Source organism: Lutzomyia longipalpis, chromosome 2 (genome assembly GCF_024334085.1).
Source record: "Lutzomyia longipalpis isolate SR_M1_2022 chromosome 2, ASM2433408v1".
Taxonomy (NCBI): domain Eukaryota; kingdom Metazoa; phylum Arthropoda; class Insecta; order Diptera; family Psychodidae; genus Lutzomyia; species Lutzomyia longipalpis.
The window spans coordinates 37,598,564-37,626,498 of NC_074708.1; the positions used below are offsets into that span (position 1 = coordinate 37,598,564).

The following is a 27,935-nucleotide window of genomic DNA, read 5'->3' on the forward strand; positions in this document are numbered from 1 at the left end:
CAGAGTGGAATCACTTAGATATGCTCTGTCAAAAAAATTAACTATGCTGCATAAAACATCAAAATGAACACCGTTTAAATGATAAAACACGGATTTAATTTGTAAAATGCTAATTTGGGTGGAATTTCCTCAATATGCAAAATCTTGATATGTTACAGTCCCCCTGGCAATGCACTTTTGCTCTCAATTGCCAAGTGAATACTAAGTGAGTGAAAATTGACAAGCTATTTGCGAAAAAGGTCACACTTTCAGCAACATTTCACATATATCCCCCTAACGACATCTTTGCAAATTGATCTGCTTTCAGAGACGATGAGCATTAGTTTTTTTCTTCTTTCAATTTATTAAAGCATAAATGCAAATTTTTCGATAAGATTTGAAGAAAGTTTGTTGGAAGATGTTTCGTGAAAAATACAAATTTCAGAGCAATTTTGTATCTAATTGCCATGTTTTCTCTTTCAATCGAAGCATTAAATCCGTTGCAATCGAATGATTTTTGGATTTTATTTACATTCCAAAGCTCTCTCTGTACTGTATTACCTACACGAGAGAGCTTTGAGAGCTTTTATTTTGTTTCTTTCATGTTTTTGCTTCACAGTGGTGCTGCGTGAAGCTTTATCTATACTATGTATAAAAGACATTTTGCATAAGCAAAGGAGCTTTCGAGTCTCTTAACTTAAGAGATTAATAGTTGTTTTTTCTCAAATTTTTGAACATTTTGTTTTCATTTCAAAGGAATTATAAATAAATAGAAGAAAAGACAAATCAGCTTACCTTCCATAACATACACGATACTGCCCACATCTCCCTCCTTGATGATTAAACTTCCTGCCGCATATTGCACGGGGTACATACAGTCCACGATCTCCTTTATTTGGATCATTTCCAGATTCTTCATGAAGTCATTGTCCAGAATGGCGGATTTTATGAGCTCGCGTGATCTGTAAAAAAAAATTCAAACAGTTAGACGCTTTTTTTCTTGAGCCATCCATTAGTGTCTTTGGTGGATTATGAGACAGCAAAACGCGGACATAATTTATCGCTGATTCGCACGTGTCGAGTTATTTGCATTTTGGGGTAAGGGAGAAAATAATAATGGCGAGATTGGCGGGATAATTTATTTGGCTTTTGTGCGATTTATTTCACACCACGACAGACGATTTACTCTCCCACACCACCTCTTTGGACAATGTGATTGATATGCTGCTCGAGTTGTTTGGCCCGGCGATCGCGTGCTTTTGCGGGCGCGAAAGATCAATTAAATCCCATATTCTGTGTGAGAAATCTCTCTCTTTCTCGCGCAGATATCGCGAATGTTGGTGTTCCCTAATTAATTATTGCCATATCTGAATTATTGCAAAGAGAGCGATGACACTCCCTGGTGAGAGATGATGATCGTCAGGAGCAATAGATGGGGAAAGTCATTGCACGAACTTTAAATGAGATCGCGATCGTTGCAAAAAAAAATTAAGATTCCTGAGAATATTTCTTTTACAGAAAAAAAATTCCCTTCTTCCCATTTAGACCCTAAGAAAACGAGGAATTGAAGAGCTTATTACGTATAGAAAATCTCTTCGGTTTGATGATGTTTCTCCAGCTTCGGGACGATTTATTGCCCAACGATCAACTCGGGGATCTCTCAATGAAATGCTTAAATGCCATTAATCTGTGTTGTCGCTGTCTCTTTCATTTACTGCCGACAACACATAACGCTATACAGACTGTCTATAATTATTACAACATCCTACATTGACTTCTTATTTACCATTTTGCGCACTCTCCCCGTATTGTGACCAACAGATCACCGCAAAAGATGACAATGTTACGATCACCGCGAGGTAAAAGGTAATTCTGCCGTGAATTTATTGCTTTTCTCAACTCATCTCCTCGTCAAAATGAAATGTCTCTGCAGCATTGAAAGATTATGCTGCCATCACGCAAGAACCTTATTTAGCAACATCCATTTAATAAGGGAAAAGAACTCGTTAAAAATAAAGCTAATGACTCCTGTTGATTTGAAACTCAAATATTTTTTTTTCTAATTAGCACTCAAATGATTAATTAGAACTTATTAAGCTTAAAAGCAAATGAAAAAAAGAAAATTGGTGCAATAATGCAAGGAATGATCGTTGTAATCTCTAAAGGAAACTACCACAAAAGGGTGCACAAACACAAAAGTTTTATTTTTCTTACTGGTGGGCCTTTGGGATCTTCACCAAATCCCCTTCGCCGCCAGAGAAGGCAGAAAGTGGTTCAGCACTGATGGCAGTCCTCTTGATGCGTGGCTCAAAGAGGGAGATAACACGCGTGGACTCAACGCCGGCACTCCAGCAATCGTACGCCCCCTCCGAACGGCGACTCTCAATAATTTTCTGCGTAAGGGGGCGCACAACTTGGCGGAATATATCAATTTCATTCTGCAACTTCATAATTTCATCCTCCTTGCTGTGCACCCCATCCTGACACTGTGCCAACTGCCGCGTTAGTCGCATCACGGATGCATTGAGATCACCAATTGCACGATCACGATCAGCAATCTCCTCCCTCAGGCGCCTTATCACATCGTCACTCAACTCCGAGGAACTTTTCACCACGCAGCACCCATTTTTGTCACCCGTACGCCCCCGTAGATGCTCATTTTCGCGCTTCAGGATACGCACGTCGCGCTCCAAAATGGCCAATTGGTCATTCTTGTCGCGCAAATTCTCATAAAGTACCCGCAATTCACACCGCAGCGAGAGCACCGTATCCTCCAGGGATTGCCTCTCACCTTTCAGCAAAGTCATATCACACCTTTCCATCTTGAGAGTCCCTTTTATTCCTTCTTTTCTTTCTTTCTTTCTTCTTTTTCTTCTTTTTCTACCCACACTTCCTTTACAACTTCACTTTGCACGACATTTCATTCCATCCATTGGGGAGCAGCCGTCGTTGAATGGAGGAAGCGTTGTGCTAAAAGCCCAGCATTTTAATGCAAAATTAGTCTTTAACTCTCTCACTCACTTTTATGTTGTTTTTCTTTTTGTCAATCTTTCTCAAGATTTATTCTTAAAGGTTCTTGTTGTGAAAATAAAATCATGTTTAAAAAAAAATTGTGAGAGAAACTAATAAATTGCAGAGATTGTGCAGAGATTGATCTTTGAATTTTAATTTGTGGTAATTAAGGAATGTTTAAGTGGTCATTATTTCAGTCTTTAAGTTTAAGAATAAAAAGAAGCGTAGTATAGATAAAATCTAAATGGAGTTTTTTGGTGTTCTGAGAGGAAAGTATATATAGGGTGTGTCAGAATGAACGCAGTTTTTTTGGGTTGAAGAGTATAAAATTTCAACGTAAAAACGTCTTTTTATACAAAACAAAAATTATTGCCAGAAAGAAGTCTTTCTTTTTGCATTATTGGTAAGATTAACAGCAGCGCATAAATGAGCTTACAATAAATGTTGAATAAATTGAATAACAACATTAAATTAATCGTGCCCACGAAATTGCAATCAATCATGCAATAAAGCGACATAATTTATTTAAATTTTTTGATATTGAAAATTAATTCGCAGCCGTTTTTTTCTGCTCATTTTGCTCAATGAATTTAATTTTTGTAAATTCCTCAACATGAAATTGTGTGTCACGAAGCTATATAGCAAAAAGGATTGGCGGCAAAATCAATAGCGTGCTAAGTGGAAGGAAAATCCACAAAGTGTCCTATTTATCACCTAATTTGAAATTGTGTGTGAAGAATTTTGCGTGCTACAAGTTTAATCGATAGATTCACCTTTTGGCATTGTCGTGGCAACTGCAAAACAGCGCCAGTCATCGAACAGAAACGCATTCCATCACATCGCAATTCCTCTATAAATTTTCTCTGCTACTCATACAAGAAGTTGTGCAGCAGCAGCACTGAGTGATTGAGTGGAAAATTTTGTGGTGAAAGTGAAATGCTGTGTTGGAAATATGATGATAATCTCCTCAATAAGATGTACCCCTACCCATTTACCCCGGATCACACGTCCAGTGCTTCCAAAATGAGTTCAAGCATCCCACTTGTGAGGCTTTTGTGAAAAAATTTCCCTTTTAAAGAAGAAATTCATCAATTTTAATGAATTTTACGAAATTGAAGCTTTTTTCATGGAGTTTCTCTCTTTTATTTAATAAATAAAATTCAGTGCTTTTGAAGCTTTAGAAAGTGACGATGAAGTGGCAGGCGAGCTCCTTTCTGGAGAATCGTATTTTCGATTGTCGCCTTGTGAAGGATAATTTGATCAATAGTCAATGGAGTACGTTGGCGACACGACAGCGATGCAGCTTTAGGGCTTTTCAGGAAACCTACGTAAATCGCAGCTTTTGCGCTAAGCTTTTTCTCATCATCTCATTCAATTCATTTTTCAACTAAAAAAATCATTAGCTTTGTTCTTTTAAAATAATATAGTTTTTAATCCTAAATAAATTCATATTAATCATGCTCTCCATTGCATCCGTCACTTCATCTTCAGCCAAAAGCTTAACAATTTCAGTAGAAGGAGCTTTTAAATTATTTTCTTTGGTTAAAAATTATTTTTTCTGATATTTGCATTTCACAGCCATGGAGTTCAGCTAATGGTCCAGATCAGAGGAATGAAAGTGGAGTCCCTCCTAAGGTGGGCAGCTACTACCAAACCCCACGTCCTCACCCATGGCGCCCAACAATGGGATATGAAACAATCGAATTGGCCCCAATTGCTGAACATCCCTTAACAAATCAACTCGTCCACCCCAACTACATCCCACAATCTCTAACCTCTGAACCGCTTTCCTTCCCAAATCTCATCACGGGATATGAAAAGAATCCCCAACATGCAGCACGATCAGCTCTCTACACACGCTACACCCCATCTGAGTGGATAAACTCCTGCATAACCACCTACGCCGATGCTGATGTAAATCGTCATCAATCTGAACGTCTACGCAGTGAAGCTATTCGTCTCATGAGGGAGACAGATGAAAAGACGAGTCAAGGGCAGAGGGAGGCTGGTCGAAGGATCGGTGAAAGGATCACCGATGTCACCTTCTGGCGCAATGAACTCAACACAGAACTTGAGAAATTAATCGCCGAATCAGCCATTTTGGCGGAAACGAAGAAATCCGTTGAGAAGGCCCTTCAAGACACTGAACCACCACTAAATGTCGCCCAGGAGTGCCTGTACCATCGCGAGGGGAGAATTGCCATTGAGAAGGTGCACGATCATGTGGAGAAGAGCCTCTTGGTGGAGATTGACAACTTGCGCAATTCACAGGAGAAGCTAAAAGCCCTCCATGACAAAGTATGTTAATCTTGCATTTTAGTGACACTGACTAATGGGCGGACTCTCGCGATGCAATCTATGCAAAATGGGTGTAATTTGTACATACAAATGGTTAAGTTTAGTCATTGGGATTTTATGGTGAATTCGTGATTGAGAAAACCTTCTTGGGGGTAATAATTCCCCACCGAGTCCACATAAAATTACTATTTAATCCAAACTGAGAGTGGGGGCAACCGGCAGAGTGGGAAGATTAATTTGATTAATAACATTTTGCAGAAGTTGAAAATCATAAAAATTTAGAGGTTTTTCAATAAAACAACTTATCTCATTGATCAGTCTTCTGTGGAATTGTGAGTCAATGCTAAAGCTCTTGGGGCAGAAAAAACTTTGCAGCTTTGATCTTTATTTTCTTCTATAGAATAATTTTTAATTTTAATTTGTATCTTTCAAAGATTTGCAAACAACTCTCGGATTGTCGTGCAGCACAATTTGCTCTAGAAGATGATATTGCACACAAGGAATCAACCCTTGGCATTGACACGGTCTGCCATCAGCTGAACAATTCAAGCCGTGGCATCAACTACTACGGAGGCATTGAGAAGTACGACCCAACGGTTAGTACGGCTGAAACATGGTCATCTGCCAGTAGCCACAGGATCAATCGATCCCAAATGGAACGTGGCAAATCTTCGCAACTTCGTAGCGATGCAGAAGCAATGATGAATGCTGTTGCAACAGCCGTATGGGATTGTTGGAGTAACTCCAATAATTCCCTCAATAAGAGAGCTTCGGAGATGATGGAGGCAAAGAATCGTGTCCAGTTGCACCTGCACAAAACACAGCAGGAAATCTTTGACATTGAAAAGAATATTGAGCTACTCCGGAAGGCCGTGCAGGACAAAGCGAACCCACTAAAAGTTGCTCAGACGCGTCTTGAGGCAAGAAGCCACCGAAATGGTCTTGAAATGTGCAAGTAAGTCAAATTTTAATTTAATAAATATTTTTTTGATTCAATAAATTAATTGAAATTCAAAATTCAAAGGGACATGGCTCACGTACGGCTGGTGCAGGAAGTGTGCGAAATTCAAGATTCCGTTTCGAATCTCCATCGCAAATTGCAAGATGCCGAAACGCAGCATCAGCAGTTGCTGAAGACACGTGCACACCTCGAAAATGACTTGAAGAACAAAACTAATGCCTTATTCATTGATCGTGAAAAATGCATGGGAATCCGTCGATCTTTTCCGGTTCACAACCTTATAAAGTACTAGTGGAGATGAGACAATGACCCATCAATCGATTCTGCACACAAATAAAAAAAAACCCGCACTCTTAACAAGATATAGAATGCAAAAGAATGCCGCACCAAGTTTCTTTTTTTCCAAGTTAAATAATAAAAATTCCACCAAACAATTTGCGGTGAATTTTTCATTTGTAAAGTTGCGATAAACCTCATTTTGGGGACCTTCTTTTTGTCCACTTGTACCTCATTTTTATAGCTCAATTCTTGTCACTGTAAATCTACCGCATATTGGGGGGATTTCACCGATAAAAGAAGTTGAGGGAAATGCCAAAGGGGCCATCATGTGTGTTGGGGGACTCTTTTGATGTCCATAAAAGCACACAGAGAGTGCCCAAATGTGGCCACCAGCAGCTTCATGCGACAAAATGTCAAGACTTTGCCAGAAGCTGAGGAACTCAAGCCACCTCACCTTCCATCAAAATTATGCTGTGGTTGTAAATTACATAGTATAGAAGTCTAATAAAAAAAAATGAGCGCATTGCAATAAAATTGTAGCAATAAAATAGGAATGATTTAAAATTAGGAGCTAAATTGATGCAAAATTATGCTATGATTTGGAATTAATTAAAGGGCAATGCCAACATTAAAATACATAACATGGTGGGCTCTATAAAAGTAAAATTTATTAGTGAGAATTTGCATTAAAGAATGAACGGGAAAACTATTCAACATTGCTTCTCTTTGCTTGTGACCAGGCGCCTCCATTTAATTACATACAAGAAAAATCTTTATATCAAAATGATTGCTGCAAATTTATTTTACTACATCACGATTAATTTTCATTAATTACACCGAGAAGTGGTCGTAAATAAAGGCAGAGCAATGTAAAAAAATATTCGCTTTTAGTTGCGAAAATCTCGCGGGGAATAATTGAAATGGACGCGCATGTAAAAGGAGTCCGATGCCGTTGACTCCATCACTCATTTTGGATTCGCAAAATGTGCAATTTAAATGAGATTTCGCCCATAATTGTGAATGCAAGAAACATCAATGCTAATTGAGGGGAAGACGAGCATTTATATGTATGAAATGTATGTATATTTAAGGAGAGATCATCAATTCTTGGCGCACATGATGAAGACGCAAGAGAGAAATACGAATGTGGATTTTTTTTTACTTGCTCTGTACCGTGAAAAATTCCCCTAAATTGCATCTGACAGTCAAATTGGTATTCACACGGCTAAAATACCCAACTGTATCGTAAAGAGATCAATTTTCATATATCAAAACATAATTGCAACCACAGAGAACATAGCCCAACCACCCATAAATTTATTACACATACAATATGAGAAAAAAATGTACATAGTTGCATGAGATTATACAGCTGAATGAGAAAACTGCGTGAAATCAAATTGAGATATTGTCGTTAAAATAAATTATAATTGCTGCTATTATTAATAACACGTCGGCATATTTTGTACACATCAAACACACATAATGTGAGGAAAAGCTCTGACTGTCGCACAGGTAAGAAAATTTCTTTTTTTTAGTGTATGTAAAGTAATAAATTTTTATTTCATCTCATTTTTGCGCCTCTCTTCACACTGAATAATATTTTACATCCCCCTTGAGGTTCTCACAAAATGGGAAGACGATCGTGTTCTTAATAGCCAACATCATCATAAAATAATTTAATGTCATTATTAAATTATTTTTCTTGGACGCAAAATTTCACGCATGTTCGCTTATTTTTTTTTGCTTCATTTTAACTCCCTTGTCGACATTTAATAATGCGTGATTTTATTTATTCATGTTAAAATCAACTTGTTGGCAATTTTTTTTTAAATTTCTTTACATTTTTTCTTGCTTCATTTCTGTGGAATATAGGGGAGAGCTGGGTAGAAAATTCAGAAATTGTATATACTTTGAACTTTTACAAACTTTTAACGACTTTTAATACCCCGTTCTCCCCTTTATGTTTATAATAAAAATGAAATGATTTTCCGATTGCGTCATGTCGATCATATGTTGCAAATTGGCGAATGAAAAATAATCAATTGAGGGTAAAAATGAATGAAAATACGGGAAAAGTTGGATTAACAATGATAGAAAAAAATTCAATTTATTTGCAGGATATTTCTGAATTCTTTCGAATAATTTGATGAGCTTTTCCTCACACGTAGGGGCATTTGTTCGCATAAAAATAAAACGATAATTCGTGACAGGATTAATTGTTAACTAACAACAATATGTGCTGAATTTATCTCACACCCCAGATTATACATTAAATGTGAGAGAAGATTGAAGAGAAAGAAAAAAAAATTCCATGATGGTAATTGTATGGTAATTTCCGAGGGGATTTTCACTCAGAGCTTATACGATGGAATATTAAGGGGTATATATACGCTTTAATATTGAAAAGATGTTATCCCCAGCATCGTCGTCCCGCTTGTACAAGAATCAATTTGCACAAATTTAAATTGGCAACAACAATCACTACCTCAAGATCGTGTTGAGTGTTTTATCTATCAATGAGATCTTCCAGAATTGACGGGAACGTGGGCTCTCCCATGGAGATCACAAGGAAATTTGCATTACAGCAAGCTCGCAAAAAGGGCTCAACAATTAGGCCCTTCCTCTCATCTCTACCTCCCATTCGTTTTCTTCCTCGCGAGAAGATTCCTCCAAAAATTGCCCAAAAGGAATTTTTTTTTGTTAAAAAACTCTTCCTTAAAACCCCTCATAACATCGCGAGAGAATGTAATTTTGTAAAAGATGATCTATACAATTTAGTTTAACGTCGCAATCAAAGTCAGAGATCACGCACATTCCTTTCAGAGAACTTGCTGCAAATGACCTGAGCGACGAGAGGGAATTCATCGTGCGACAATTTTACGTGATTTTCCCGCATGTCACAAAAAGTGATCATTAAAAATAGTTTAACACACTCATCAAATTAGATCTCCCCAACACACGATGGTATATTCTTAGCATCACACGCTCGCGCGACACCAAACATACCTTCCGGTCATAGTTAAGTTTAAATTTTCTTCACATCATGCCTCGTCTTTCGCGAATTGTCCATCTCCTCGGGCAAAGGAGATTAACCCCTTATCTCTTTTAGCAACAATGTTATAAAGCAATTTCGTTTGAAAATGATAATGAGGCAGATGAAAGAGGCCTCAAACTCGTAAATCTAACAAAATAAATCTACATAATAAATCCGCGCATAGGCACTTAAGATAAGACAGATTATAAATCAAACGCACATTTAATTAACGAATTGAAAAAAATACAAATAAAATGGAGACTTCCTGCTTGAAACAAAACACTATTGTAGTACGTGAAGTATTTAGCTAAACGCAAACATCTTGCGAAGTACAATTATTTTTTTTTTAATTTCATTCGTATGAAAAAAGCAGATCAACTTGTAATTAAAGCTTTGCAAGAAATGTATAGGCTTCAGTAACATTTTAAATGTAATATCACTGCTAATTAGTAATCTAAAATAGACTGCTTAATTGCTATGCTGGTTGACTCTAAAATGTGCGTAAGATTTAACCAAAATCCGCAATTTATTCTTAATTTTATTGAAGAATAAAATTGTTGAACAAAATATAAATTCAAAATTAAAATTTTGTATTCAGAAGTGAAAACAAAAATAATTTGCATAAATTCAAATGTTCAAGTTAAATTTAGAACTAAGGGTGAAATTTACTAGTCAGACAGATTTAAGTTTTCATAAGAAAAATTAAGTTTTCTCAAGAATGTCTTAAGTTTTTTGAGATTTCTTAAAATTCCTTTAAAAAAAACCTAAAATTTCTTAGGAAAAATTTAAGATTTAAATGTACATTTTTGTATGATTTTTTTCTGATCACCTTCAGGCATCGAAATTTTAAAAAAAATCATTTAAAAAATATGCATTTCAAACGATTTACTTAAGAAATTTTAAGTTTCTCTGTTTCTCTTAAGAAAACTTTTAGGATCTTAAATTTTTCCTAAGAAATTTAAAAATTTTTCGAATCTTAAGAAAATTTAAATCTTTCTTAAGAAATCTTTAGTCTATCTGTTTTATGAATTTCACCCTAAATCTATCTTTTTAGAGACTGATGAGTCCTTGATTAAATATTTTTTAGTTATCCTGATGAAGAAGAAATAAAACCTCCAAATTATTTAGATTATTAATTATTTAATCTTCTTCATTTAAATAAATTATAATTTCAAAAAAGTTTTTTTTTAAATAAACGATACAACGGACACATTTGGGTTAAAAAAAAACACAGAACATGAAATTAAATTCCTTCATTTTCAATCTTCAAAGCTTAGTCTATACGTTTAATTACTTAATCCATATAAACTTTCTAGATTAAATGCAAAATTTATGGACTCTTCTTGTAAAAAAAAAATCTCAATTTTCGCTCGTCATTTTATATTCTGTACATTTCTGCCACAAAGTATTAAAAATTTGCAATAAAATGCCATCAAAATGAATATTAAAATGGTGGAGAAATGGGGATACGGGGAAACAAATCAAGAAGTAATAACTTGTATAGACTAATGAGAAATGATAGTTATCACTATCTACTGTGTGATTCCCGTTTACGCACATAAATCCTCAGCTCATGGGTTGCGTAAAAGAAGTTCTGCGGGTGTGCAATAAATTACGCTAAAATCTCTCAGGGAATCCACAAGAGATTATCTCATATAAGATGTGAGAATTTATATGAATTGCAATTTCTAGACCATGTCATGATAAATTGTTTCGTTTGAGCTTCTGCTGCAGAATTTCGTGCAGCACACCAGATCTGATGGTTTGTTGTGTTTCATCGATTTGCAATCAATTTATGATCTGTTTTTTCTTTAAATCTTATTTTAAAATAAATTCAATGAAAATTGAAGGAGGATTTTATTCCGAGACTCAGTACACATAAGAAAGAGAGAGAGAGGGAGAAAGAGCTTTTAATGGCTTCAAGAGTGGGTTCGATCTTTTTTATTGAACGTAGGTTGATTTTGAATTCAAATGCATTTTGCCATTTGTTTATAGGAGTCAAACCATCGCTTATGGAATTTAATTGCCTCTCACGAGACGAAATCATTCAGCAAATTTTATGTACATACAATCATTCTCTTACAAGAAAATCCATTTGCTTGTCATTCAAACATCAAAAAAAATTTGCATTAGGCACAACGTGATTGAATTGCTTGCGAATTGAGCAAGATCAAAAAAAGAAAAAAAAAATAGAAAATAAACTAAAACTCCTTTCGCGATCATCGCACGCAGAGCAGCGAAATGTCTTTTAAAGAGAGATCACTACTGTAATGGAGAATTAGCTTCGATGCAGATCATTGTATTAGATCTCATTGGCACCTGTCACGAGTATTTCCTCGCAACTTTTCAATATATTTTACACCAACATTCATGCAGTCTGTGGGGAATTTTCTCGCGCGCGTCCGATCATCGTATAGATCGCGAGTTTGATGATCGGGCAGACGCAGAGTTTATTTCCAAAGTCACAACAAAAAGTCATGTTGAGAAATAATTGAGAGAAGTCATTTGATGTTGATCTCAATTGAATTGAAGTGATTATGCTTTGGGGAGCTTAATGTTTTTGGCCTCGATCGCTGAATGTTTCTTTTTTTCTTTTAAATTAACTTTTGGACATAAAACGATCCAGTCCACGTTCTTTGCGTTCCGCACTTCTTTCACAAACTGGCGCGCAAGCTAATTTGTTCCTTCGCCAAATAACTCCATTTTAAACTTCTCTTGATGAGTTAATTCCTTCTTGTTGAAAGCAAAAAACCACACTGCTAGCGGCTACCAAATCAAGCGCACAGAGACGCTACAAAAATGAGCTTTTTTTTCTCAAAAAAAAATCTCTAAATAAGAGAAAAAGCTCCACATAGTCCAACCTTCATTGTATGTAGTCGCGCATTTTATTCTGCACACATGTTTATGAAAAAAAATTTGCAGCAATGTCATTTGAATAATATATAGCCGAGTCAAGATCATTATCGTTTTGCCTAACTTTTTTTTCTCCATGTAGTATTTTTTTATGCTGTTAACTTTCGTGTGTGGAAATATCAATTATTTGCCGTTTGTTTTCCATGCTACCTATCGTGCATATACCTATATTTTCCTAACGATGGGCTTCGAACATTTTCCCATCATTATACGTTTCTCGTTTTTCTTTAATAAAAAAATACTTTGAGAAAATTTCTCATGAAAAAATCCCTAAAAAAATTATTTTCTTTGAGCATCTAAATTTATGAACGTGTCAAAAAAAAACTCAAAGTGAGGATAAATTTCTCCTCCAAGGAAAAAGCACCCATGAGAACCTTCGGAGTCACTTCTTTTTTTTTTTTTTTTTTTAAATATCACCTTGGTGTACAGCTTTATAGCATTTTTGTAGCACTTTGCCTAATTTTTCTTTTCATTCCTTTTTCTTTAAAATTTCTCTGCACAATCTGGGCAAAGGAATAATCACACTCTCTACTCTGAATGAACAAGAACCAACTCGGCACACAAGAATTTAATGCATCAGTTGCAGTAAAATATTCCTGAGGGGGGAACAATAAGAAGAATAAACGAAAAGCTCAGTTGCAAGATCACGAGTAAGTAATTTAGTTTTTTTTTTCTCATTCACTCTGTTTTACGTGGAAAAACCAAAGTTGGGGGACGTTTTCCCCGCACTGACGGTACAATTTTCTTAAGCCCACCCCCCGTGTTGGGTGGAAAATGGCACTTGTCACACAATTGTAGCAGTTGATAAATTTGCAATCAAATTAATGTCTTTTCCCGCACGGAAAGTGGTCAATTTTTGCGCGGTATTATAATTAAATGTTTGCGTTGCAGAGACTGGCGTAGAACTGTGCTGTGCTTTTCAGACAAGTGGAATTATGTCAAACAGCACTGCTGCACGATCTTGGCCTCGGCTCTGTATGCGTGCGCCAAGCCTGTATGTATTCACATAAACACTCCATTGCGAATTTATATTGCAAAAAAAAATGTTCTCTCCAAGCACGATCACCAACAATACCCAACCATACACACCTATGCTCCCGCACGATCACCTGTTCTCTTCCCCACGTTAGAATTCGCCGTGAAAATTCGTCCCTTTTGCAGAGAATTTTCTTCTCAAATTAAGATCCCAAAAAATTCAGAGATCAACGTACTTGTCTTTTTTCTTCAATGAACCTCTCCTCAAGCCATTGACATGTGGTCTTGACGTGGTTTTTGCACGACGCTCTCTTTTTTTTCGACTCTCTGTACCTCCTCACAAGCTCACCAAAGTCTTGGTTAATTTTTTTTCTTCATCTTTTTACCTCTTGACACACAGCAATTGTATTCAAAATAACTTTTCCTTCTTCAAACATGCTTAACTCGCGCGCAAGATTCTTGTTGTGTACTTCTTTTTAAACGTGAAGAATTCGCGCAGGCATTTTCGGTGCAAAAGGGCTAACAATTGCAGCTTAAAAAGTTTTATTCTTGTTTAGGGAATATTTTTAAAATAATGTAAAAAAATTAATGAATATAATGGAATCACGAAAATCACGTATAAAAGCATAGTTTTTTCCATCAAAATTTTTTTTTTAATGAAAAGGAGACCAGGAACATAGCTAGGTGTGTTTCTTTTTGATGTTTAAACACCTCATAAAAAATTAGGAATTTCAGATTTTTCTTTAGAACCTAAAGTTTAGATGACAAAACAATTAACTTTAATGCTAAAAACGGCAAATAAATTCGGAAAAGAAATTTTAAAACTTTTATAAAATATATTATGCGTTAGATAAGCAACAGCCAACTTTTAAAACGTCAAAACTTAGAGAAGGAACGTTAAAATTAAAAGAAAAATAACGGCAAAAGTTAAAAAAAACTTCAAACGTTAGAAAATTATTACGAAATTTTTGAAACCTCAAACGTTAAAAAAAACGTCAAACTTTAAAACTTATGTCAAACGTTAGAAAAGAAACGACAAAAAATAAAAAAGAAACTTTAAAAGTCACACTATGTAACAAAACTTCAAACATGGAAAAAATGTCTGACGTTTAAACGAATGTCAAAGGTCAGAAAGAACAATAAATAAATCGTATAACCTTAAAAAAAAACTAACATCAAACGTTAGAAGAGAAATGTCAAACATTTGTTTAAAAAAAATGTTGTCGTTTTTTTTTTAATTCATAAGGTTTACAAATTTAAAAAAAAAATTAAAAATACGAAATTCTTAGAATAGATTTTTCACTACGCCGCTAAAAGAGATTTAAATGAAAATAAATGACTTTTTTATTAATTAATTAACAACCCCTTTAGTAATGCGGTGTGGACTCTACCAAAATTTTGATAGTCACATTTAAGAAGTTCTCTATACGGTGGTAATTTACAAATTATAATTATGTACTCTCCTTTGATGGACACTCATGAGATTATTTCAGAGTTGAAAGGACGCCGAGGCGTGAGAATTAAAAGCAATAATTAATGTCAAAGAAATATAATCTGCGAGGAATCAGCAAGAGGTGTGAAAAGTTTATGATATCTCACATTTTTTTGCAATTACATTTATCCATAGTTGGTGACATGGTGCGATGAAAAATGGCAAAAATGGAGTATTGAGTGAAATTAGTCTTATTATTTGACATGTTATATGACATTAATCCATTCAATTAATCTGTGACCACAGAAGTCGCCATCATGTACACGCATCTCCGTCCCACGTCTTGTGCATTTGGGATCAAAATGCAGCCAAATTGCAAAAGAAAAATAAATAAAATTTACTTTTATTAATGATATGATTGAGTGGTCAACATCGCGATGAACTTAGCCTGATCGAGAGGCAATTATTTGCTACTGAAAATCACCGTGAGGTGTTTTGATAGATGAGGTGAAATTTTTGCACATTTGCCACAAATTTCTTTCTTATTTTTAAACAGCCACAAGAGATGTTTATAAATCAGATTTCAGTGCAAAGCCCATCAATCATGCTGCAAAAATTATTCTTGAGCACCGTCATTTGACGCGCAACATGATGAGGCGCATTTTTTGACACACGGAGGGAAGTTATATCTTGAGGAAAAGACGAAGAAGAAAAAAAAATGAGATAAAGAAAAGACATGAAATGAAAAGAAGTTGTTAAAAATTCCATCAAATGGAACGGAATGAAGGATGACGAATGATGGCAATAAGACGATCGAGAAAATAATGAAGCATTTTTTTTCTCTCTCTGGGTACTTCAATGCCAATTCAAGATATTCGCGAGAGCTTTTCTCAAAATTCCACCCTGCAATTATATATGTTACATCTGTATGTATATAGCAAAAGCCACGTCTCAGGGGTATCTCTCTCACTCTCTCTTGGGCAACTGAACCCACCACGGTTCGCAGCCATATTTCTGCGTAAATGAGCAATGCACATGAATTGCATAATTTAGCATTATCGTGATTCATAGGAGTTTGTAATGAGATCGCTGAATAAATTGACTTCTCTTTCTCTTTTATTACCATTCATGGGTTTCATTTTCTACTACTACATACTTTTTTTTCTTGCACCTCCCCAGCATCACTGTCAATCATTTACCGACGCGCAACGCGAAGGGATGTTAATCAAGATTCTGCTGTGTGAAACGTAAAGGTGCAAAGAAACGATTGCGAAAGATATAAAAATTAGTCAGCAAGCAATTTAAAAAAAAAAGAGTTTTGTTAATAAAATTACGTTGTGATTTTTAACAAAAAAAAATGATTAAACTGATCACAAAAGCTGCTGCACCTAAAGTAAATTTCACGGAGACGCATTGAATTTCACATTGGGCAGAAACCCATAAAAATGCATTGCAAAAATTGCATTGATCAAGATGAGAGAAAGCTACGTGTTGTGATATCAATTTCTTTTTTGCATTTTATATCCATCCGCTGCTTCTTTTTTTGCAACCTCAAGCCACAAATGAATGGGCTTGATTGAGTACGATATATACAGTACACAACAAACATTCATCACATTGCAAAATGCATTCTATCGGGTTGATGTTGGTTGTCATTAAATGTGGCAATGCAAGTCAAACATTTCCCTCCATGTGATCTTAATTGAATTTATTAGCCTGTTAATTACCTCCCAATGCACCAAGCATATTAATTAACGATCAAAATTAACATATACACACATATGCCATTTCTTGCAGTTTCTTTTTTCCTTTAATTCTGTCTAAATCCCCAGAAACAGACATTATTTCTGATGTCATCATCCGGGGGTATTAATTTGCAATGGAGAAAATAATTCTGCGAAACGCAAATCGCGTGAGATTTTACCCGATTAATTGCGTCTGATTTTTCCGCAACTTCGACGTGTCCGGAATACAAAATTAGTTTTTATTTCTTTCAAAAATTTCCACGAGAATTTAGGGCAGAGTTCTAATTAATTTATGTGCTCGTATACATGGCCACAATTCAATGCTATTTCCCGCATATTTTTAATGGTAGGTACCAAAAAAGGGAGGATTTAACGAAAATTTGCAAATTTCAGTGGAGGCGCCGGGTAGTTGTCTCCACTGTAATTTCATCTCTTCTCACACACACACCTCTCTCTCTCTCCCTGGACAAAATTAAGCCCATAAATTATGTCTTGTATCGCAGTGACAATAACATATAAATTCACACCGAAAAAATTTAAAATTAAACATTATGGCAACATGAATCAATTTTAATTATAGAGATTTCATTTTTAATTGCGCACGATTGTTGGTGACACGCAAAAGTTCAACTCACACAGATGCATAATAATAAAAAGTCAATTTCAATTTGGTATACCACCACCGCGTGACCCAGAGACTTGCCCAGAGAGGCACGCACCAAAAATCAAATAATTTTCACTTTCAATTAACTATAAATGATTTATCTACAGTCACGTGCAAGATGTAAGGTCAGTGACCTCTCACCCAAAAAAAAAAACATACATAACACTGACTTCTGGTCATAGGCACGATGTTGACCGTGAATTTGACACGATGTGCAAAGATGAAAAGTATAGAAAATTATGAGTTGCAAATGGGCAATCATTTCATCACTCTTCCATATCTTTTTTTCCGCACGTTCGTGTCACGCATGGGATTTTTTTCTCTCTTTGATTCTGCACAATATTAACAATGGGCAAAGTGCCAAGTGAGGTGACCAACCGCGCTAATGTCTCTGATGTGGTTTTCCCACTTTGAGGATTTTTTTTATTAAGAAAACGAGGAAAGTGTGAAATATTGAGGAGTGTGTTAGTCTCTTCATTCGAATTGCAATTTACAGTAGCTGCCCTATACAACGAACTCGCATATTTTTTCAACTCTTTACTATTTATAATTAGTTTAATATCTAAACAAATTACTAATTTAAATGATTTTTCTTTTAAACAAATTAGTAGATTAAAGAGGAAAAAAAATAACAAGAAATTGTCCCACAGCGTTGAAGCAGCATGGAAAACTTCATTGGCAGTCCATCAAAGAAATGAAAATCCCGCAGAAAATTTACCAATAAATCACTCATTGGGCTTACTCAATAAAATTCGCCACGGAGAGACGTTTTTTTTGTTGTTGTTGCAAAGTTGTTCTTCATTTTAAAAATTCCATCCACACATTGTGCTGGCATCTATTAGGAGCTGGCGTTGAATAACGTGCAATAAAACGCGAACGCGGGAGAGTGCGCGATAAAATTATACCGTGAAATACAAACAACCTCTTATGAGAAGTTTTTAAATGCCCACCAACAATAAATAATTACATTGTCGATTTTCTGTATTGCATATAAACGTGATTTATTACATGATCTATTACCGTTTATGCTTCACTGTTGGACATTTTTTTCGCCATCTCTCTCGCCGTTTTTTTTAAACGTATATTCTCCAAGGGGTGTTTATCTGAATGAAAATATTTGGATGATTCTCTAAAGAAATCAAAAAATTCAACAGACGAATATTTCTTTTTTTCTTTAGTCTTAAATTGGTAGGAGCAAAATTCTAAAGAGTACTAAATTCTAGTCAAAGAAATGAAATTCAATTTAGTACTTTATATGCTTAAATTTAGTAGGTACTTTTAAGTATTGAATTTTGTACTTTTTCTTAAGAAGTGAATTAATTCTAAATTGCTAAATTCTAGTCGAACATATACTATATTCTAACTGAAAAAGTTCTAAATTTAAGCCGAATAAGTACTAAAATTCAAGCCGAAAAAGTACTAAATTTTATCTGAAATTGAGAATATTTAGATCTTTGGAAATTTTGTGATTATTCCTTCGGATTATTCGCCAAAACAGTCAAAATATTCAGCAGACAAACACCCCTTGATATTCTCCCTCCAACTAAAATACTTTATAATTTAATTTCAATAGTGTGTGACCTAGTGGAATGGTGTGTGTTTGATTTATAAATAAAATTTCAACAAGTAAAAAAAAACTAATAGTAGTTGTAGATACATAATAGTGTATGCAGAGAGTGTGAATTAGAATGTTGATATCGCGGGGGATATCGCAAATATGTAAATTTTTGCTGCTATATGTAGGTATTTAATTTAAAATATCCATTGTCTCACACACTGCATGCGCCATGCTAATTCACCTCGCAATAGATGGACAATTTAATTAAACCACTTTTTGAAGAGATAGAGCTTGACTTTTTCAGAGCTTTTCAAAACGCAACTCGCGCGGCACATGCTGGTGCACTTTGTTGGGTGGCATAGATATATAAATAAAAAAAACATTGGCTCCATGTGACGCACATTAGAAATTAATTACAATCCACCACGGAGATAATTAGTTGTTGCAACTTTTGCGATTAAAACTCCCTGACGTGTCGTTTGTGAGGAAATGAACTTTTCAATTATTACTCTATAAATTATGCTATCAAATTAATATTAGTTTCTCATAAGAAAACTTCTGTGGGGATTTCATGACATCCACAGAAGCATTAAATGACTTCTTTATGATGCTGCAGCATGTAGAAAAAAAAACATCCACACACAGGTAGCATTTATATATAACTTTTTTTTCATTCAAACGGACACCTATGGGAATTTTAATTTATTAATATGAAATCGATCACTTCATTCATAACGATCGCGATTGCATATCCACTTATTAAACATTCATTTTCATCGTAATCTCACACTTGTATCTCAACCAATTAATCACTTATTAATATTATAAGATAGATATGCAGCACCCTCTCTTCTCCCTGCGCTCGTGCACTTCAAATGTCAATTAGTAATTCAATACTTTAAAGCGCAACAATTTAGGAATTTGCAGATGATTTTTTTCGAGATGGAGGGAGACCTCTTTCCCGTCCCCTGATTTTATTTATAGGTATTTATTAGCATCAAGATGCAAATTAAAAGAATATTAAGAAGAAAAAAAAAACAAGATTTACGATGAAAAAAATGCGAGGAAAAATGTCTGCATAATGAAATTGCATATCTCACGCATAAATTACGTTATATAGTATGAATAAATAATAATTAATGGTAGTGGATCGCATGTGACATTAATGCCTTTCAGTAAGTCAAAACTGCGCAATTGATTTCCTCCAAGAAGTCACTCAGCACCAAAGCTATCTATATCTACCACCTCTCAGCAGAAGCGCGGTGCGACACATACAGTATTAATTTGAGAACTTTATATGTTACTTTTTTTTCTTTAAAGAATATGCACTGCCTTACACAAATATCTGATCATTTATTTGCTAATTCAAGAAGATTAAATTAATTGAATTAATAAATTGATTCATTAATCTTTCTTATTTTTCATCCCTTTTTTAAATTCTTTTTTATTTAAATTTCTTTTAATTTAAAAAATTAGTGCAATAGATCGATGCTTAAAAAATCTCTTGCTAATAAAATCTCATTTGAAAATACCCCAAAAATAATTAAGCCCATGTATCACAACACAGAATCTAATAAATTAAACAAAAATTCATTAAGAAAAAATTCTCAACGAAAAGAAATTCCCATTTCAAAGTAATTTATTAGCAGAAGCCCATGCAATTCTTCACGTGAGTGTGTGCAAAAGTGCGATATATATTCGAAAATAGAGGATTTATGGGAAAAATCATAAACATCGCGATGATTAATACGATTTGCGTGCATAAAGTTAATTGTAGCACCAGTGAAGTAGAGTCCATTCATTTACATTTTACCACACATACAAGAGATCACCTGTCAATGCAGCATGCATCCCTCTCCATGGAGCCCAACAAACATAATATCAGAGCATAATGTTGAATGTTAAACACGAGTTGCATTGCCATGTTCTCCCTGGGTTTAATAGGAGTTTTCTCGGCCCTCATTCGATCATTCATCATCGCGAAGGTATGATTCATGACTTCAGGTTGCAGCATCCTCCTAATGGACATCATTGCGCGCTTGCACCTCTCGCACACACAAAGAATTTCCCGGAAAGATCACAAGGAATTTTCCCGAAATACACTGAAGAGGATTTCCTTTGCTTATGGCAAAAATCTTTACTCATTGAATTAAATCGCAGCGCGGTGCGCTTTTGAGGGATTTACGATCACGCAAGTTGGACACACGATAAATTCTTCCCCACCCACAAACATTGATATTTTAACCTCCCAGAAGAGTAAAATATTATGTGCAAATGGGGCTTTTTCTACACCCAGAGCACCGCCTCAATCTCCAATGATTTCTGGGCACAGCCATTTAATATGGCACCCACGGTGCAACGTTTAATTGCACTAAATTCCCCCCACCCCCCTCATCTATATTAAGTCATATTTTATTCATCTTCCATTTTCAAAGGATACACTATCTACATATACATAGATTATTTTATGTATTAAGAAAATTTAAATTTTAAATTGGTCAATTAATCCAGGAGATTTCGTGAAAACAATGGCTAATGAATAAATTATAGCTAAAAATATATCTAATTTATTCTTTTAGTTATCTAAAAGATTTGATCTTTGAGCATAGAAGAAATTAATTTTCGATTCACATAAAGCGAAAAAATTAGGGAAGAAGTCTTTTGTAATTTTTTGCTAAATATTTGACACTATTTTGCAATATTCTGTTAAAATGTTTCTTCTTCTTCTATTTCTTCTCCATTTTAAATTTTTGCGGCTCTTGGATTCACTTCGGATCCATATAGCCTAGAAAATGTTTAATTTAAAAAAAACTTGTAAAATATTTTAAAAAATTTTTTTAAATACAAAATTTTACATTAAAAAGACTTTAAAATATTGTGGCAATAATTAGACAATAAATTACAACAAAATAAAATTTAATTGACCTTTACAAATAACTAAATATCGATGAAGATAAAAATGCGGAATATTCTGCAATATTTTTTTTTTTATTTAATAAAGAAAAATCTTACTCATAACCACAAATATGGAGGCGTAATGAAGTGCCTGCCAATGAAGTCTACCAGGTGGTTTTAGGTCGATAGGAGAGGCTCATTGAGGAACTTTCTCATCCCATTAATTTCCCGGTCATCTCCACATAGCTCTTGGGTGCGCGCACGTTATGTGTCGAAAAGGCAAATGCAAGTGCACTGAAAGTGCATTAACCAATTACAGAGATAGATCATGCTGCGATCATGCTGTATATCCGGTATAATGAGCATAGATCAAAGTGATTTAATTAAATGTGTGCAGGTGTGTTTTATGTACGGCGGAGCGCAGGGCAAAAAAAAAGAGGCGACAACGCCGAGTGAAAATGCCGATTTGATGCAATTTCTATGCGCGGTGGTGGTGCATTTTAGAATGGGCTGTGCATCCAACCTCGCGCGCGGTGGAAATTGTCGATTAATGAGACGATTCCTATCGTAAAATTAGTCATTAAATTCACTCCTCTCAGTGGATCTGTGGGAGGTAAAATGCTTGGGCGCGACCGAAGATTAAGCGTATCAGGAGCTTTTTTCAATTTATCAACATTTTGCTCAACATTTGCGCGTGGGCTCTCCACATTTGATGGTTGTTTGCATTTAGAAGGAAAATATTGTTTAAGTATTTCAGTGGAGTTTCATAAAGCTGCGGATTCTTGGTATTCTAGCAAAATTTTTGCACCAGCATTTTCACCAACTTTATTTGTGATTTATCGGTTTTACTAAAAGAAATAAAAAAAAAAACTCGCGAAGATTTTCAACGGACACCGCGCAAAAGTTGATATTTTCTCAGGCAATTCTTTGATTTATTGCCACAATCAATATAATAAATATTTCCTTCGCAGTTTGCGATGAAAAACTGGTATCAATGCGTAGAAATACATATATGAGTGTGTGTATATAAGTAGAGATAAACAAAATATATATCAAAGGAGGGGAAAGATAAAAGTCCAGCTCGGGTGTGCGGAATGTTTATTAAATGAACAAACTAAAGCAATTGCGCGATTTAGTGACAAAGAATGCGATGAAATGGCAAAATGGACGTGAAGAAATCAACACCATATCGTGAGATTATTTTGCATTTAGACATTCAAACATTATTATAATTGGACTTACATGTCCAAATGAGAGAAATCCTTTTTACAATTTCCTCAATCAATCACGCACTTTCGCGCATTTTGCTGTGAATTAAATCCTCCACGATGGCAGCTTAATGAGGTTATCACCCAACCGCGACATTCTGTGACATCCGATTGCATATGAATTACAATATAATACATACCCCTCCCCCTGTCCCCCCTCCTTCATTGATAAACTCAAATGGATTGGCTGTCGATATTATTGCCATTTTTTTTTATTCTTTCGCAAGTCCCAACCATGACCTATATTTGATAAGAATAAAACCACCACCAAGCTGCGGTTCTCCCGCACTTTATCAGCTTTTTTTTTGCATAGAAGAACCACAGAGATTGATAAAAAAAAAGTATTGTGTGGCTGTTTTTTTTTGCTTTATACAGTGAATTAATCATTCTCCATTGGTGCTTTTCTATGTTAACCTTTTTTCTCAGTTTTCTTGTTTGTCCACAATAAAAGATTCGCTGACGCATTCCAAGGGAAGTCATTGAGAATTAAATGTTATTGCAGAAAATCTCGTGATTTTGCACACCCAGATAAAAAAAATGAGGTTTCCTCGAAGTAGAAAACGCATCTGCTGCTTCCCAATGACAGGATTGTTGTGCAATGTATTTTATTAAGTAGTTTGTGTTAACCCTTGGAGGATTTTGCTGGACAAAGTGGCCAATTCCTCTTTTTTCAAGCGTCACAGAATTAAAATTTACTTAATATTTCGTGATAAATTCTACATCTTTATGTAGGGAAGTTCCATTTCTTCAAGTTCGCTTAAAGAAAACTTGGAAGAACATTTTCTTTTGAGAGAAAAATAAGGTCGATCCTCTAAGTGTTAAAAATTATTACTGATTTATGTAATATACTCGTATTTAGCCAGAAATCTAACGTTCCTTTTCTAACGATTGATTTTTTTAGCCCCTTCAATGGAATTACGAATTTAATAAATTTAATTTTAATTTATAAGAATTTTTCAATTAGCTTTATTACAAAATATTCATTTTTTTTACGTACAAGACAAGAAGCCAAATGGTGTCATCGACATCATCGATGAATGGCCAAACAAGAGACCGAAAGACACGAATGGATCATTTATCAAAGCATATTTCCACGTACACCTCAACATAAATTATTCATCAAAGTTATTGAATTGAATTTCAACAAACGATCAACGATTGCAGAAAAATGCATCAATGTTACAGCATAGCATAGCATAGCCAACAACGTGAATTTCTGTTTGATAGTTCATCTAATATCTTTATAACTTTGAGGTAGAAAAAAAAGAGTAGAAAAGATTAATTTTTATGTGGAATTTATGTATCATAACATATTAAAAATTCTTCGAGATTTGTCTTTAAACAGCCCATATTTCACCTGAGAAATTTTTCTCAATCAAAAATTGTGTAAGAAAATCTAATTTTCAAATATTTTTCAGCAATTTTCCTTCTTGCAATAGAGGTGTGAACCTCATTAGTAGGCATACCATTTTTATGCGGCATGATCGTGTTTGTTCAAGTGCAGAGATCATCGCAGTGAAAACACCTTTTGTGCAATTGTATGGTCCACACCCACTTGGTGTAATCACGTGCACGAACGAGGGCGTTGAAAGGGAAAAGCTGGGTGATTCAATGGCATTCAGTTCCGAGAAAAATATCAAGGAAATGCGGTAAGAGTGTATTGCATGCAAACCTCTCTCACTGTCTATTAAAGAGACCCCCAATGAATAGTTGCTAAACATTGTGTTTTATGCGCATATTTATGCAAAAACATTGATAAATGCAGATATGAGGGATCCACCCTGTGTGTTAAACACACAACATACGGTTCTTCTTTTAAATTCTTCCCGTGCGCATCCTCAAGTTTTTCTTTTTTTTTTCAACTGGTGTGGAAAGAGATCCGTGAGAAACTCAATAATTCAATTAAAAGTATCCACGCAAAGGCTTTGAAAGAGTGTGTGACAGAGAGAAAGAGAGGAAGGGAGGCTTTAGAGGAGAAACATATATGTAGGTATCTAGAAACCGGCTAAGACGGAAACTGCTTGAATTTTCTTTTTTATTGCACCTTTGGCACACAGCGTGCATTCTCTTAAATCCATTTTAATTTATTTACCCATTGACGAACTTTTCCGCTCTCTCTCTCTCTCACTACCTGGCTTTTGCTGAATCAAAAGCCATAAGAAAAAGGAGAATTCAATAATAAACTTATCCATCCTCGTATACTTCCTTCCCATATTGGGAATATCATTAAAGCGAATTATTGTGACGAATGTTTATGCAAAAGTTAATTCAAATGAACCTCTCATAGTATAACGCTTATTTACCTCTACATGGAGGTGATGTTAATTAATTTACAAGACAATGATAGACGGGAATGGTTTTATTAAATTTTCAATAAATGATTTTTATCACGTGCCTGCGTCGGCGTATCAAACACGCTTTTAATGATATATTCCATCTCTTTTCTGACTCACAAAATGGGTTATAAATAGCAATATAAAATGTACTTGTGGTGCGAAAAATGCTTTTTCAATTTATACCCAGTCTGTTTTTTTTTCACAAGCTAATAACCACTCTTAAGTGTTTAAAGGGGTTCTTTTTTTTATTTTAAAAACACAAAATTGTATTTTTTTTGGCAATAAAATGTTTAATGTTTTTCCTTCAATGGAAGTCAATTAATTAATTTATGATCAATGATTCAAGTTGATACTTTACACACAATGCTTAAAAAAACATTGAAATTGAATATTTTTTTTAACTCTTCTTTTTTTTAAAATGAATTTATTGGTTCTTATATGGGTTATTTGAGAAAACAACGTGGACATGTATAATATTGATCACAAATATTAAAAATAAGAATAGGAATTCCCCAAAAAGACTTCTCATTTACCACTGGGATCAGCTGAGAAAATCTGGTTAGCAATTGATACAAAAATGCAAATAATGACGTTACTATTTTGTTTTTCAATCGTTTAATCTTTGCTGATTTTTTTAAATTTATTTCAGTTGAAAATGAGAAGTATTTAAGGCGATTTTTTAAAATTCTCTTTTCTTTATCAAAGTATTACAAAATCACGCATACACCGGTTGTTTTCACAACTAAAAATTTTTCCGTATAAAAATAAATAAACTCCTTTTCAATATCTATTTTGTTTTTAAAAAACCCAAGTAAATTAAATGGAAATTAATGTAAAAAAATGAAAATGCGGAAATTTGTCTCAGTTCTGTTTTTCTCTTTTTGTGACGTTTCGTTTTCTGAAATAATCTTCCTCAGGACATCAATCCTTATACATATTTAAAAATATATTTTAATATTTTAACCAAGATTTTAGCATTTTACTCTTAAATAAATCAAAGTAAAAAAAAATGGTTTATTATTATTCAATTCAAATTTCCTTTCTTCTTACTTATTTAGTAATTTAATAATTCAGCTGTGTAATTAACCCCTTTGATTGAGATATTGAGATTAAAACCGCAATATCTTTCGCATGGTGTCAATGAATTTTGGCAGAGTTTTATCCATAAAGTAGTCAAAGTTTATTGAGGTTCTCGAAATTAATAAACATCCAAAAAGTATTAATGTGGCCTAATCTCCGTGCTATATCGGAAATTCTTTTCCGCCTTTCACCCTCAAAATAAGCAAAAATCAGATAAATTCCACCGTCTGGTGGCCTAAAAATAAAAATTCTTTACTTGTTGTATTTTGTGCTTTTTTTCCCCTCATTTCCTAATCGGACTTTAGTTTATTATATATAGAGGAGGGAGGAATACAAGAGAGAAAGAACAAGAGTATGAGCAAAAAAAACTAAATACACCGGTAGATCAACCGATTTACGGAAAGTCTATAAAATTTTATGAAACTCCAATTCATCGCACACGCAAAGCAGATCAAAGATATTCCACCTTGTTGAATGTTGAACATGACTTTGTTGCGGAGATATTTTTAAGGGAACTCGTGTTTTTTTCTTCTCCTTCAACATACTCCATCTCCTTGCAATGAAATGTAAGTACAAGACTTCGATTGCACTGATAACCTCCCTGCAACTGTCGGGAGGAAAATTCCGCGATCTGATAGCGAATTTATTGCATAATCGCCGCCGCCAAAAAAAAAGCCGCAGCAATAACTTTATGTACGTTCTTCACTGTTTACCCATTTGATTACTTAAGCTGCCGCAAGTCTATAAATTTTGGGATTTGGTGAAAAAGTCTGTTTAATTTTCACCTTCCAACAATAGCATAAATAAGAAGCAAAATAAGTTCTCACCTAACTTATAAAGAAACTGGCCAACATTTAACCCTGAAAGTTCGCGCAAATTCTGCAGCGTCATCGAAAAATCTCCTCGCGAGTTGTTGTTTATTGTTACAAATTTTGCCAAATTGGCTTGTCTAATCAAAGCCAATTTTCACATGCGCAAAATGATTATTTCTTTTCTCCTTTCCTATTTATAGTATATAGACGAAAATCCACACTGCAAACACTTCCCGAATGCACAGATTTGTGTAAATAAACATGTGAAATATATAGCATATGGAGAGATTCGTATTTTGCTTAAAATTATAAATAAATTTACATTAAAGCGACAGCTTAGAGGAATAAGATGTTGATAGATCTATTGGTACTCATCAAAAGTGGTGGGATATTTGTATACGCTTATTATGAGAATTTTCGCATGAAAAGCCTGCAAAATATTTTGCAAATATATAACTTCTTGATAATCTGAGTATGTTTAGGAAATTTTACGGAGAAATGTTTCAATATTATGTTTAAATTGCAGCCTTAAACTTGCAGCCATTCAAAAAATATTTTTCATTACTCCTGAAGAATATCCTTTTCTTACATGATCCTTCTTTAGGATCTCCACGACAATAACACGATTAAAAGAAATGAATTTTGATGAAAATCGGGAAAATATTAATATTTGTCTGTGTGGGTGAAATAT

The 27,935-nt window shown here is 34.5% G+C and overlaps 2 protein-coding genes across 9 annotated transcripts in view; one reads left to right on the top strand and one right to left on the bottom strand.

Moving 5' to 3' along the window:
• Positions 1-27,935, bottom strand: part of LOC129790596 (cGMP-dependent protein kinase, isozyme 2 forms cD4/T1/T3A/T3B) — a 74,030-nt gene that overhangs the window by 28,729 nt on the left and 17,366 nt on the right. For 3 of the 8 annotated variants that reach the window (XM_055828172.1, XM_055828173.1, XM_055828174.1), the window contains one exon: positions 775-941. In XM_055828172.1, the coding sequence (XP_055684147.1) occupies positions 775-941 (167 nt within the window). Of the gene's footprint in view, positions 1-774; positions 942-2,193; positions 3,055-3,764; positions 4,233-12,896; positions 27,902-27,935 lie in introns of those variants that run through there. The other 5 variants (XM_055828175.1, XM_055828177.1, XM_055828176.1 and 2 more) reach the window with 5 other exon arrangements.
• Positions 4,182-6,684, top strand: LOC129790598 (tektin-3-like). Its single transcript, XM_055828180.1, has 4 exons — positions 4,182-4,319; positions 4,570-5,289; positions 5,724-6,244; positions 6,314-6,684. The coding sequence occupies exons 1-4, from the start codon at positions 4,182-4,184 to the stop codon at positions 6,540-6,542; spliced, it is 1,608 nt and encodes a 535-aa protein (XP_055684155.1). The 3' UTR covers positions 6,543-6,684.